At 50.1% G+C, this 13,494-nt stretch overlaps 1 protein-coding gene across 1 annotated transcript in view; it reads right to left on the bottom strand.

Annotated features, from left to right (window-relative positions):
* The window catches only part of LOC138646244 (integrin alpha-M-like), a 78,129-nt gene extending 67,009 nt beyond the window's left edge, over positions 1-11,120 (bottom strand). Inside the window, exons 1-4 of the mRNA XM_069735711.1 lie at positions 10,872-11,120; positions 10,303-10,454; positions 9,660-9,748; positions 8,569-8,679 (exon numbers count right to left, since the gene is read on the bottom strand). Of these exons, the coding sequence (XP_069591812.1) occupies positions 8,569-8,679; positions 9,660-9,748; positions 10,303-10,454; positions 10,872-11,120 (601 nt within the window). The remainder of the gene's footprint in view (positions 1-8,568; positions 8,680-9,659; positions 9,749-10,302; positions 10,455-10,871) is intronic.
* Positions 11,121-13,494: the final 2,374 nt, after the last annotated feature.

Here is a 13,494-nt window from a genome sequence, read left to right as displayed (position 1 = left end):
TGGGATAGATGCTGGCCTCACACCCGCCTCACTCCCTAGTTTCTGGGATAGATGCCGGTCTCACACCTGCCTCACTCCCTAGTTTCTGGGATAGACGCCGGCCTCAGACTCGCCTCACTCCCTAGTTTCTGGGATAGATGCTGGTCTCACACTCGCCTCACTCCCTTCTTTCTGGGATAGATGCCGGCCTCACATATGCCTCACTCCATAGTTTCTGGGATATATGCCGGCCTCACACCCGCCTCACTCCCTAGTTTCTGGGATAGATGCCGGCCTCACACCCGCCTCACTCCCTAGTTTCTGGGATAGATGCCGGTCTCACACCCACCTCACTCCCTAGTTTCAGGGATAGATGCTGGCCTCACACTCGCCTCACTCCCTAGTTTCTGGGATAGATGCCGGCCTCACACCCGCCTCACTCCCTAGTTTCTGGGATAGATGCCGGTCTCACACCCACCTCACTCCCTAGTTTCTGGGATAGATGCTGGCCTCACACCCGACTAACTCCCTAGTTTCTGAGAAAGATACCGGCCTCACACCCGCCTCACTCCCTAGTTTCTGGGATAGATGCTGGCCTCACACCCGCCTCACTCCCTAGTTTCTGGGATAGACGCCGGCCTCAGACTCGCCTCACTCCCTAGTTTCTGGGATAGACGCCGGCCTCACACCCGCCTCACTCCCTAGTTTCTGGGATATATGCCGGTCTCACACCCACCTCACTCCCTAGTTTCTGGGATAGATGCTGGCCTCACACCCGCCTCACTCCCTAGTTTCTGGGATAGATGCCGGTCTCACACCTGCCTCACTCCCTAGTTTCTGGGATAGACGCCGGCCTCAGACTCGCCTCACTCCCTAGTTTCTGGGATAGATGCTGGCCTCACACTCGCCTCACTCCCTAGTTTCTGGGATAGATGCCGGCTTCACACCCACCTCACTCCCTAGTTTCTGGGATAGATGCTGGCCTCACACCCGACTAACTCCCTAGTTTCTGGGATAGACGCCGGCCTCAGACTCGCCTCACTCCCTAGATTCTGGGATAGACGCCGGCCTCACACCCGCCTCACTCCCTAGTTTCTGGGATATATGCCGGTCTCACACCCGCCTCACTCCCTTGTTTCTGGGATAGATGCCGGCTTCACACCCGCCTCACTCCCTAGTTTCTGGGATATATGCCGGTCTCACACCCACCTCACTCCCTAGTTTCTGGGATAGATGCTGGCCTCACACCCGCCTCACTCCCTAGTTTCTGGGATAGATGCCGGTCTCACACCCACCTCACTCCCTAGTTTCTGGGATAGATGCTGGCCTCACACCCGCCTCACTCCCTAGTTTCTGGGATAGATGCCGGTCTCACACCTGCCTCACTCCCTAGTTTCTGGGATAGACGCCGGCCTCAGACTCGCCTCACTCCCTAGTTTCTGGGATAGATGCTGGTCTCACACTCGCCTCACTCCCTTGTTTCTGGGATAGATGCCGGCCTCACATATGCCTCACTCCATAGTTTCTGGGATATATGCCGGCCTCACACCCGCCTCACTCCCTAGTTTCTGGGATAGATGCCGGCCTCACACCCGCCTCACTCCCTAGTTTCTGGGATAGATGCCGGTCTCACACCCACCTCACTCCCTAGTTTCTGGGATAGATGCTGGCCTCACACTCGCCTCACTCCCTAGTTTCTGGGATAGATGCCGGCCTCACACCCGCCTCACTCCCTAGTTTCTGGGATAGATGCCGGTCTCACACCCACCTCACTCCCTAGTTTCTGGGATAGATGCTGGCCTCACACCCGACTAACTCCCTAGTTTCTGAGAAAGATACCGGCCTCACACCCGCCTCACTCCCTATTTTCTGGGATAGATGCTGGCCTCACACCCGCCTCACTCCCTAGTTTCTGGGATAGACGCCGGCCTCAGACTCGCCTCACTCCCTAGTTTCTGGGATAGACGCCGGCCTCACACCCGCCTCACTCCCTAGTTTCTGGGATATATGCCGGTCTCACACCCACCTCACTCCCTAGTTTCTGGGATAGATGCTGGCCTCACACCCGCCTCACTCCCTAGTTTCTGGGATAGATGCCGGTCTCACACCTGCCTCACTCCCTAGTTTCTGGGATAGACGCCGGCCTCAGACTCGCCTCACTCCCTAGTTTCTGGGATAGATGCTGGCCTCACACTCGCCTCACTCCCTAGTTTCTGGGATAGATGCCGGCCTCACACCCACCTCACTCCCTAGTTTCTGGGATAGATGCCGGCCTCACACCCACCTCACTCCCTAGTTTCTGGGATAGATGCTGGCCTCACACCCGACTAACTCCCTAGTTTCTGGGATAGACGCCGGCCTCAGACTCGCCTCACTCCCTAGTTTCTGGGATAGACGCCGGCCTCACACCCGCCTCACTCCCTAGTTTCTGGGATATATGCCGGTCTCACACCCGCCTCACTCCCTTGTTTCTGGGATAGATGCCGGCTTCACACCCGCCTCACTCCCTAGTTTCTGGGATATATGCCGGTCTCACAGCCACCTAACTCCCTAGTTTCTGGGATAGATGCTGGCCTCACACCCGCCTCACTCCCTAGTTTCTGGGATAGATGCCGGTCTCACACCCACCTCACTCCCTAGTTTCTGGGATAGATGCTGGCCTCACACCCGCCTCACTCCCTAGTTTCTGGGATAGATGCCGGTCTCACACCTGCCTCACTCCCTAGTTTCTGGGATAGACGCCGGCCTCAGACTCGCCTCACTCCCTAGTTTCTGGGATAGATGCTGGCCTCACACTCACCTCACTCCCTAGTTTCTGGGATAGATGCCGGCCTCACACCCGCCTCACTCCCTAGTTTCTGGGATAGATGCCGGTCTCACACCTGCCTCACTCCCTAGTTTCTGGGATAGACGCCGGCCTCAGACTCGCCTCACTCCCTAGTTTCTGGGATAGATGCTGGTCTCACACTCGCCTCACTCCCTTGTTTCTGGGATAGATGCCGGCCTCACATATGCCTCACTCCATAGTTTCTGGGATATATGCCGGCCTCACACCCGCCTCACTCCCTAGTTTCTGGGATAGATGCCGGCCTCACACCCGCCTCACTCCCTAGTTTCTGGGATAGATGCCGGTCTCACACCCACCTCACTCCCTAGTTTCTGGGATAGATGCTGGCCTCACACTCGCCTCACTCCCTAGTTTCTGGGATAGATGCCGGCCTCACACCCGCCTCACTCCCTAGTTTCTGGGATAGATGCCGGTCTCACACCCACCTCACTCCCTAGTTTCTGGGATAGATGCTGGCCTCACACCCGACTAACTCCCTAGTTTCTGAGAAAGATACCGGCCTCACACCCGCCTCACTCCCTAGTTTCTGGGATAGATGCTGGCCTCACACCCGCCTCACTCCCTAGTTTCTGGGATAGACGCCGGCCTCAGACTCGCCTCACTCCCTAGTTTCTGGGATAGACGCCGGCCTCACACCCGCCTCACTCCCTAGTTTCTGGGATATATGCCGGTCTCACACCCACCTCACTCCCTAGTTTCTGGGATAGATGCTGGCCTCACACCCGCCTCACTCCCTAGTTTCTGGGATAGATGCCGGTCTCACACCTGCCTCACTCCCTAGTTTCTGGGATAGACGCCGGCCTCAGACTCGCCTCACTCCCTAGTTTCTGGGATAGATGCTGGCCTCACACTCGCCTCACTCCCTAGTTTCTGGGATAGATGCCGGCCTCACACCCACCTCACTCCCTAGTTTCTGGGATAGATGCCGGCCTCACACCCACCTCACTCCCTAGTTTCTGGGATAGATGCTGGCCTCACACCCGACTAACTCCCTAGTTTCTGGGATAGACGCCGGCCTCAGACTCGCCTCACTCCCTAGTTTCTGGGATAGACGCCGGCCTCACACCCGCCTCACTCCCTAGTTTCTGGGATATATGCCGGTCTCACACCCGCCTCACTCCCTTGTTTCTGGGATAGATGCCGGCTTCACACCCGCCTCACTCCCTAGTTTCTGGGATATATGCCGGTCTCACAGCCACCTAACTCCCTAGTTTCTGGGATAGATGCTGGCCTCACACCCGCCTCACTCCCTAGTTTCTGGGATAGATGCCGGTCTCACACCCACCTCACTCCCTAGTTTCTGGGATAGATGCTGGCCTCACACCCGCCTCACTCCCTAGTTTCTGGGATAGATGCCGGTCTCACACCTGCCTCACTCCCTAGTTTCTGGGATAGACGCCGGCCTCAGACTCGCCTCACTCCCTAGTTTCTGGGATAGATGCTGGCCTCACACTCACCTCACTCCCTAGTTTCTGGGATAGATGCCGGCCTCACACCCGCCTCACTCCCTAGTTTCTGGGATAGATGCCGGTCTCACACCCACCTCACTCCCTAGTTTCTGGGATAGATGCTGGCCTCACACCCGACTAACTCCCTAGTTTCTGGGATAGATGCCGACCTCAGACTCGCCTTACTCCCTAGTTTCTGGGATAGATGCTGGCCTCACACTCGCCTCACTCCCTAGTTTCTGGGATAGACGCCGGCCTCAGACTCGCCTCACTCCCTAGTTTCTGGGATATATGCCGGTCTCACACCCACCTCACTCCCTAGTTTCTGGGATAGATGCTGGCCTCACACCCGACTAACTCCCTAGTTTCTGGGATAGACGCCGGCCTCAGACTCGCCTCACTCCCTAGTTTCTGGGATAGATGCCGGCCTCACACCGCTGCACTCCCTAGTTTCTGGGATAGATGATGGCCTCACATCTGCTGCACTCAACTTGTTTCTGAGATGGATACTGGCCTCATACCCACTGTTACACTCAATACAGCCACACTCTTCTGATCTTGATTGATTATGGATGTCTGAGTTTCACTTGTTTTTCCTGCCTTCTGACAGCTTGTGCCTTCATCTCCTATTATTTAGTTTCTGATGGCTTTCTCACTTTTTTGACTGATCATGCTGCACGTTATTCTGTGCACCCACAAATAGCGGTCACAACTCTGAAGTTTGAATATCCAGGGCCAGGTTCTTCTTCCCTGTCCCTAATGCTAGGGGTGCCCTAGCTATCTCTGCTCCCGGATTACTTCTGATGGTGAAGATGCCGGGACCACGTACCTTACTGACCCCCATGAATTATAAATATCTGCCCCCCTTCCCCACTCAGTGAAGTGGTGACTGATAGTGTATGTATATATGCAAACCAGACTAACAAGGGAGGACGTACAGGGATAAAATAAAATTCCAAACATACAAATATGCACTCACAGACAACAGAGAGCAACACCGGGAAGTAAAGAAAGATAAACCAAATAACAGAGTGTGAGGATTTTCATAAAGAGAAATCACCAAGGAGCAGACAAAGATCAACACTCGAAACTGTTCTTCCAACAACCGACTCTTCCACTCCACACCAGGAAGTACAACACTAACTGGCAATCCAGATTGCCAGAGGCGAGTATATACAGTGGGGAAAAAAATATTTAGTCAGCCACCAATTGTGCAAGTTTTCCCACTTAATAAGAAGAGAGGCCTGTACTTGACATCATAGGTAGACCACAACTATGAGAGTCAAAATGAGAAAACAAATCCAGAAAATCACCTTGTCTGATTTGAGAAGATTTATTTAGCAAATTATGGTGGAAAATAAGTATTTGGTCACCTAAAATCATGCACCAGAAACAAAATTGTAGCCCTGCACCAGGCTGGGAAGACAGAATCTGCAGTAGACAAGCAGCTTGGTGTGATTAAATCAACAGTGGGAGCAATAATAAGAAAATGGAAGACATACAAGACCACTGATAATCTCCCTTGATCTGGGGCTCCACGCAAGATCTCACCCCGTGGGGTCAAAATAATCACAAGAATGGTGAGCAAAAATCCCAGAACCATACGGAGGGACCTAGTGAATGACCTGCATAGAGCTGGGACCACCGTAACAAAGGCTACCATCAGTAACACACTATGCTGCCAGGGACTCAGATCCTGCTCGGACAGACGTGTCCCCCTGCTTAACTCAGTACATGTTCGGGCCCATCTGAAGTTTGCTAGAAAGCATTTGGATTATCCAGAAGAGTATTGGGAGAATGTCATATGGTCTGATGAAAGCAAAGTAGAACTGTTTTGGTGGAAACAAAACTTGTCGTGTTTGGAGGAGACAGAATGCTGAGTTGCATCCAAAGAACACCATACCTACTGTGAAGCATGGGGGTGGCAACATCATGCTTTGGTGCTGTTTCTCTGCAAAGGAACCAGGACGACTGATCCGTGTACATGAAATAATGAATGGGGCCATGTATAGTGAGATTTTGAATGCAAACCTCCTTCCATCAGCAAGGGCATTGAAGATGAAACGTGGATGGGTCTTTCAGCATGATAATGATTCCAAGCACACCACCAGGGCAAAGAAGGAGTGGATTCATAAGAAGCATAAAAAGGTCCTGGAGTGGCCCAGACAGTCTCTAGATCTCTAGTTAAGTAAATAAGGCAGCACACTGCAACGCTGAAACATGCAAACTTGAAACACAAAATTTGAACTGCATTACTGCACTAGAAATATGAAAAATGAGAGCGTTTAGCGCATAAAAATGGCCAATTTTACGTGTACCTGGTAGCCCCTTTACGGCATCTCTCTTATACCAGGTCCTACACTTGCCTAACCTCGCTGAGAATAAATATCTCCATCTGAATGGGTACATGTGAAACCTCTTACTAGACTAAAATTCTCTCTCTCTGTGGAGGGGTATCGGACCTGCTGTAATTAAAACACCTGTAGACTAGGAGGCGGAGTGCACGATCAGAAGGCTAAAGAATACATTTCAAAAACCTGACTGGCACATCCAAACATAGACTAAGTGTGAACAGGTGCTGAACCCAGAGTCGCCAACTCTTATATAGTTAAGTAAATAACTGTTTTAATTACAGCAGGTCCAATACCCCTCCACAGAGAGAGAGAGTTTTAGTTTAAGAAGAGGTTTCACATGTACCCATTCAGATGGAGACATTTATTCTCAGCGAGGTAAGGCAAGTGTAGTACCTGGTATAAGAGAGATACCGTAAAGGGGCTACCAGGTACACATAAAATTGGCCATTTTTATGCGCTAAACGCTCTCATTTTTCATATTTCTAGTGCAGTAATGCAGTTCAAATTTCGTGTTTCAAGTTTGCATGTTTCAGCGCTGTAGTGTGCTGCCTTATTTACTTAACTATATACGAGTTGGCGACTCTGGGTTCAGCACCTGTTCACACTTAGTCTATGTTTGGATGTGCCGGTCAGGTTTTTGAAATGTAGTCTCTAGATCTCAACCCCATAGAAAACCTTTGTAGGGAGTTGAAAGTCCGTGTTGCCCAGCGAAAGACCCAAAACATCACTGCTCTAGAGGAGATCTGCATGGAAGAATGGGCCAACATACCAACAACAGTGTGTGGCAACCTTGTGAAGACTTACAGAAAACACTAGACCTCTGTCATTGACAACAAAGGATATATTACAAAATATTGAGATGAACTTTTGTTAACGACCAAATACTTATTTTCCACCATAATTTGCAAAATAAATCTTCCAAATCAGACGCGGTGATTTTCTGGATTTGTTTTCTCGTTGTGACTCTCACAGTTGTGGTCGACCTATGATGTCAATTACTGGCCTCTCTCATCTTTATAAGTGGAAGGACTTGTACAATTGGTGGCTGACTATATACTATTTCCCCCCCACTGTATAGGAGAGGGGATTGGCCGATACTGAACAGCTGAGATCTTCCAAGCAGGGAGGCTTCAGAAATTCTAAGCTAAACAGTTTAACCCCTACACTGCTAACGGAAATCTGGACCCATTTAATTTGAAGGCGAAGTGCTTCTAATCAGTGCTGGAATACTTTAAATCAGATGCAGCAGTCTTCTGGCCCTTCTCTGTGGTGGTAACCCGTGACAACAGCATAAGACGTGAGTGCAGAGACTGTCGCCATAATATGACCGATTCATCAGATCAGCAGGAAATTCTGGGGATGTTTGCACATCGCAGGGGCCGGCTCTGCTCAGCACAGTAGGGATCACACTGAGCCCATTATCAATGTCCTACTGACATCCAGGACCTGGGGCACATACCCTGCCCGCAGGAACATGACAAAGGGTAAACATGGAAGGCATTCACATGGAGCGTCAGAGAGGGGGGGGCGCAACAACGGATTAAGAAAGAAAACAATGTTCTGCTCTGCTGGGATGGGGCAGAGGGGTAATTATGTCTCAAATCATATAGAAACAGATGGACGGCACCACAGCTCTCATAAATAGTGTGAACCGCTCACCTGCAATGGAAGTCCAGACTTCTGATCACGGGTGCCTAGGCTGAAGCAGTAGACAGACGATGCGGTAATAGGAAGAAAAGAGCCAGCACTCACCGATCATCCAGGACAGGTAACTTTATTAAAGTGCGGTTAAACCATCTTCACGGCCGGGGGTGCTAGATAAGGAGAGCGGCAAGCATGACGACGGCCGTTTCGCGCCTAGTATGCGCTTCTACGGGTCAACCGTCTTGGATGATGAGTAATTATGTCTAATTGTCCTTCCCACATGTATCCTCTGCACCTTCAGGGGCTGCACCATGAGAATCCTGCATTGTCCGCCCCTGGAGATTGTCTTGGCTGCTCATCTCTTGTTTCACGCCGGTGGTGACCAGCAGGATATAGAGCGGGAGGACTGGGGGGATTAATAAATAGGATTTGGGGAGAAGATTACGTATATTGAATTGCTCTTTCTTTGCTTAGGAGTAGGTGGTCCTACAGTCAGAGATAGGCGTCAGTCACCATGTAAGGCCACCCACTGGACTCGTAAAGCTAGAAAAAGCAATTTAGGTCATCTCAATCTTCTCCCACAGTCTTTCATGTTGTCCTGCGCCTCCTAGTTAATAAACAGCTGCTGGGACAGCGGGAAAGGTTCCCCCTAAGGGGTGTTGTGTCTTGGAGACCACTGTATACAGCCATGGGGGGCTGTGGAGGCTCCAGCCATCAGATGTGCACTGATGTAAACGCTCTGACCAGGGGATCTCTGCCATCATGAGGGTGAATAGAAAATAAAGGGGAACTAAGGTTTAGATGACGACGCTTATAAATATCACTTCCTGATATCAGAAGGATTATAAGCATTTTATAATGTTATATGGGGGGGGGGAATTCTTATATCAGCCCTTATGGTTCTGGACGTAGTGCTCAGCTGTGGGCCCCTGACAACTCTTCCTGCTTCTCTGAAAATGATGCTGCCATTCTTGTGCATTTTCTGAGGGGTTCACATATATATGGGAGGGGAACAGCAAAGTCAGCAGACCCCAAATTAGTAACCGAGAGGGCACAGGGCCACAGAGACAACCCAGGGGCTACACCATCTTATGACATTAGAGATTCTGTTGACAAGTGTAGAGATTGAAAATTATGTCCCAATAATAGTCACAACAGAAAAGTCCTGACTAGTGATGAGTGCTTGTTCCTCGAGTTTTCCGAGCATGCTCGGGTGACCTCCGAGTATTCTGGGCGTGCTCGTATATTATGTCCCTGCAGCTGCATGATTTGCAGCTGCTAGACAGCCTGAATACTTGTGGGGATTTCCTAACAAACGGGCAATCCCTGCATGTATTCAGGCTGTCTGGCAAATCATGCAGCTGTGGGGACTCAGACATAATTTACGAGCAAGTCCAAGATATTCGGAGACCACCCAAGCATGCTCGGAAAACTCGAGTAACGAGCACACTCGCTTATCACTAGACCTGACCAATCTGAGAATCCAGAGGACAAGAGAAGATATGTCCAAATACGAAAATCCTGACCATAGGCATGTGATGATCGCAGGGGGGGGGGGGGGATTTTATACTATTACATGTCTTTCAAGATAGATTATCCAGTGCTTGATATAAGCGAGGGGCAGGTCATCATTTGTCATCTCTGAGAGAATGGGAGAAGTCTTGGCAACAAGAGGAGTTTACTATGTTCCTGGTGATGATCAGGTCCAGGAAGAACATGCTGAAGTACAGGTGCAGAATTGGAGAAGTCTTGGAGACAGGAGAAGTACACTTTGTTCCTAGGGATGATAAGGTCCAGGGAGAACATGCTGTAGTACAGGTGGAGAATAGAAGTCTTGGAGACAAGAGGAATACACTGTGTTCCTAGGGATGATCAGGTCTAGGTAGAACATGCTGAAGTACAGGTGCAGAATTGGAGAAGTCTTGGAGACAGGAGAAGTACACTTTGTTCCTAGGGATGATCAGGTCTAGGTAGAACATGCTGTAGTACAGGTGGAGAATAGGAGGAGTCATGGAGACAAGAGGAGTACGCTGTGTTCCTGGGGATGATCAGGTCTAGGTAGAACTGCTGTAGTACAGGTGGAGAATAGAAGTCTTGGAGACAGGAGAAGTACACTTTGTTCCTAGGGATGATCAGGTCTAAGTAGAACATGCTGTAGTACAGGTGGAGAATAGGAGGAGTCTTGGAGACAAGAGGAGTATGCTGTGTTCCTAGTGATGATCAGGTCCAGGGAGAACATGCTGAAGTACAGGTGCAGAATTGGAGAAGTCTTGGAGACAGGAGAAGTACACTTTGTTCCTAGGGATGATCAGGTCTAGGTAGAACATGCTGTAGTACAGGTGGAGAATAGGAGGAGTCTTGGAGACAAGAGGAGTACGCTGTGTTCCTGGGGATGATCAGGTCTAGGTAGAACATGCTGTAGTACAGGTGGAGAATAGAAGTCTTGGAGACAGGAGAAGTACACTTTGTTCCTAGGGATGATCAGGTCTAGGTAGAACATGCTGTAGTACAGGTGGAGAATAGGAGGAGTCTTGGAGACAAGAGGAGTACACTGTGTTCCTGGGGATGATCAGGTCTAGGTAGAACATGCTGTAGTACAGGTGGAGAATAGAAGTCTTGAAGACAGGAGAAGTACACTTTGTTCCTAGGGATGATCAGGTCTAGGTAGAACATGCTGAAGTACAGGTGGAGAATAGGAGGATTCTTGGAGACGAGGAGTATGCTGTGTTCCTGGGGATGATCAGGTCTAGGTAGAACCTGCTGTAGTACAGGTGCAGAATTGGAGAAGTCTTGGGGAGAGGAGAAGTACACTTTGTTCCTAGGGATGATCGGGTCTAGGTAGAACATGCTGAAGTACAGGTGGAGAATAGGAGGATTCTTGGAGACAAGAGGAGTATGCTGTGTTCCTGGGGATGATCAGGTCTAGGTAGAACCTGCTGTAGTACAGGTGCAGAATTGGAGAAGTCTTGGGGACAGGAGAAGTACACTTTGTTCCTAGGGATGATCAGGTCTAGGTAGAACATGCTGAAGTACAGGTGCAGTATTGGAGACGTATTAGAGATGAGGTAAGAGGTGGTAATAAGGTGGGAGATTGGTTACTGGGAGGGTGTATGCAGGATGGCCAGATGTGCAGCTCTACCTGGCAGGTAAGAGGATGGAGTTACCTTCATCATTACTATAGAACCTTCAGTTACAGGCGGCCATCACACTCTATGGAGCATCCTGAGCACATCGCTCCCTGCCCCTTCCAGAGCTGATTACATATAATACAGACAGAACACAGCAGATTATAGGCAGCGGTCACTTACCCTGGCATAGCAGCAGTGTGTGGAGCAGGGGGCTCTCCATGTCTGGGTGCACAGGGTGCCTGAGGTCTCACAGCTCGGTGCACTCTCTTCTCTTAGCTATGTCTTGTTGCTGTGAAGCTTCATTAGTGAAATGTGTGAAATTTCTGCAGAACTGAGAGTATTTATGGAGACAGTGATCTGAGAGTCCCTGCCTCCCGCCTCAGTGTCAGCAGACTCTGGAGGTATAGGCTGTGGGGTCCATTGATGCTGCAAATTCACAATGACGTGGCAGCGTATGGGGGCCACCATGTCACATAGATGTCGGTCCATCCGGTGTCTATCAGGGTCATCTGTGGGGTCAGAGGAAAAAAGGAGGTAATACAATGAAAAAGCAGCAGTCAGAGAAGGAAAAAAGTAAAAAGTCTTTGACCATCAGGTGATTGGCGGAGGAGAATCTTTCACTGCTGTTACAGTAAGGAAGAATGGACACTGCACAGAAGGAGGGACTCACAGAATCAGGAGCAGACTAAGGTGCAGTACCAGGCGCAGAAAGAGGGACCCATAGATTGAGGAGCAGATAAAGGTGCACTACAAGGCGCACAATGAGGAACTCCCAGAATCACGAGCAGACTAAGGCACAGTATTGTGAGGTGCAGAAGGAGGGACTCACAGAATCAGGAGCAGACTAAGGCGCAGTATTGTGAGTGGCAGAAGGAGAGATTGAGACAGATTGAGGAGCAGATAAAGGTGCAGTACAAGGCGCAGGAGGGACTTACAGATTGAGGAGCAGATAAAGGTGCAGTACAAGGCGCAGAAGGAGGGACCCACAGATTTAGGAGCAGATAAAGGTGCAGTACAAGGCACAGAAGAAGGGACCCACAGATTGTGGAGCAGATAAAGGCTCAGTACAATACACAGAAAGAGCGACTTACTGATTCAGGAGCAGATAAAGGTGCAGAAGGAGGGACTCTGTTATGTACCTGGTTAGGAGCACCCGGAATGACCTGATGGTTAAACTACCACAGGACAAGCTCTGGGAAGTGGGAGCTCTGCTGACCGCAACCCCTAATCCTATCACACAACTAGAAATAGCCGTGGAGCGTACCTAACATGACCTAGACGCCTCTTCACAGCCTAAGAGCTAACTAGCCCTGAAGATAGAAAATAAAGCCTACCTTGCCTTAGAGAAATTCCCCAAAGGTAAAGGAAGCCCCCCACATATATTGACTGTGAGTTAAGATGAAAGTCACAAACACAGAAATGAAACAGGTTTCAGCAAAGGGAGGCCAGACTTACTAAACAGACTGAGGATAGGAAAGGTATCTTTGCGGTCAGCACAAAAAACTACAAAAGACCACGCAGAGTGTGCAAAAAGACCTCCGCACCGTGAGTCGGTGCCATTCTGCATCCCAGAGCTTCCAGCTAGCAAGGCAAAATCATGATAGCAAGCTGGACAAGAAAACAATAAACAAATAACTAGCAGGGACTTAGCTTCTGCTAGAGTAGACAGGTCACCAGAAAGATCCAAGAGCGAACTGAACCAGTACAAGAACATTGACAGCTGGCATGGAGTAACGATCTGAGTGGAGTTAAATAGAACAGCCAGCCAAAGAATAAACTACGTCACCTGTGGAAGGAACCTCAGAAGCAGCAGCTCCACTCACAGCCACCAGAGGGAGCCCATAGACAGAACTCGCCGAAGTACCATTCATGACCACAGGAGGGAGTTCGAAAACAGAATTCACAACAGGACTCACAGAATCAGGAGCAGACTAAGGCGCAGTATTGTGAGGGGCAGAAGGAGGGACCCACAGATTGAGGAGCAGATAAAGGTGCAGTACAAGGCACAGAAAGAGGGACTTACAGATTGAGGAGCAGATAAAGGTGCAGTACAAGGCGCAGAAGGAGGGACCCACAGATTTAGGAGCAGATAA

This window comes from Ranitomeya imitator, chromosome 7, assembly GCF_032444005.1.
Source record: "Ranitomeya imitator isolate aRanImi1 chromosome 7, aRanImi1.pri, whole genome shotgun sequence".
Classification (NCBI taxonomy): Eukaryota; Metazoa; Chordata; class Amphibia; order Anura; family Dendrobatidae; genus Ranitomeya; species Ranitomeya imitator.
Note: the sequence above shows the minus strand (reverse complement) of the source record. Positions and strands in the feature narration are given on the sequence as shown.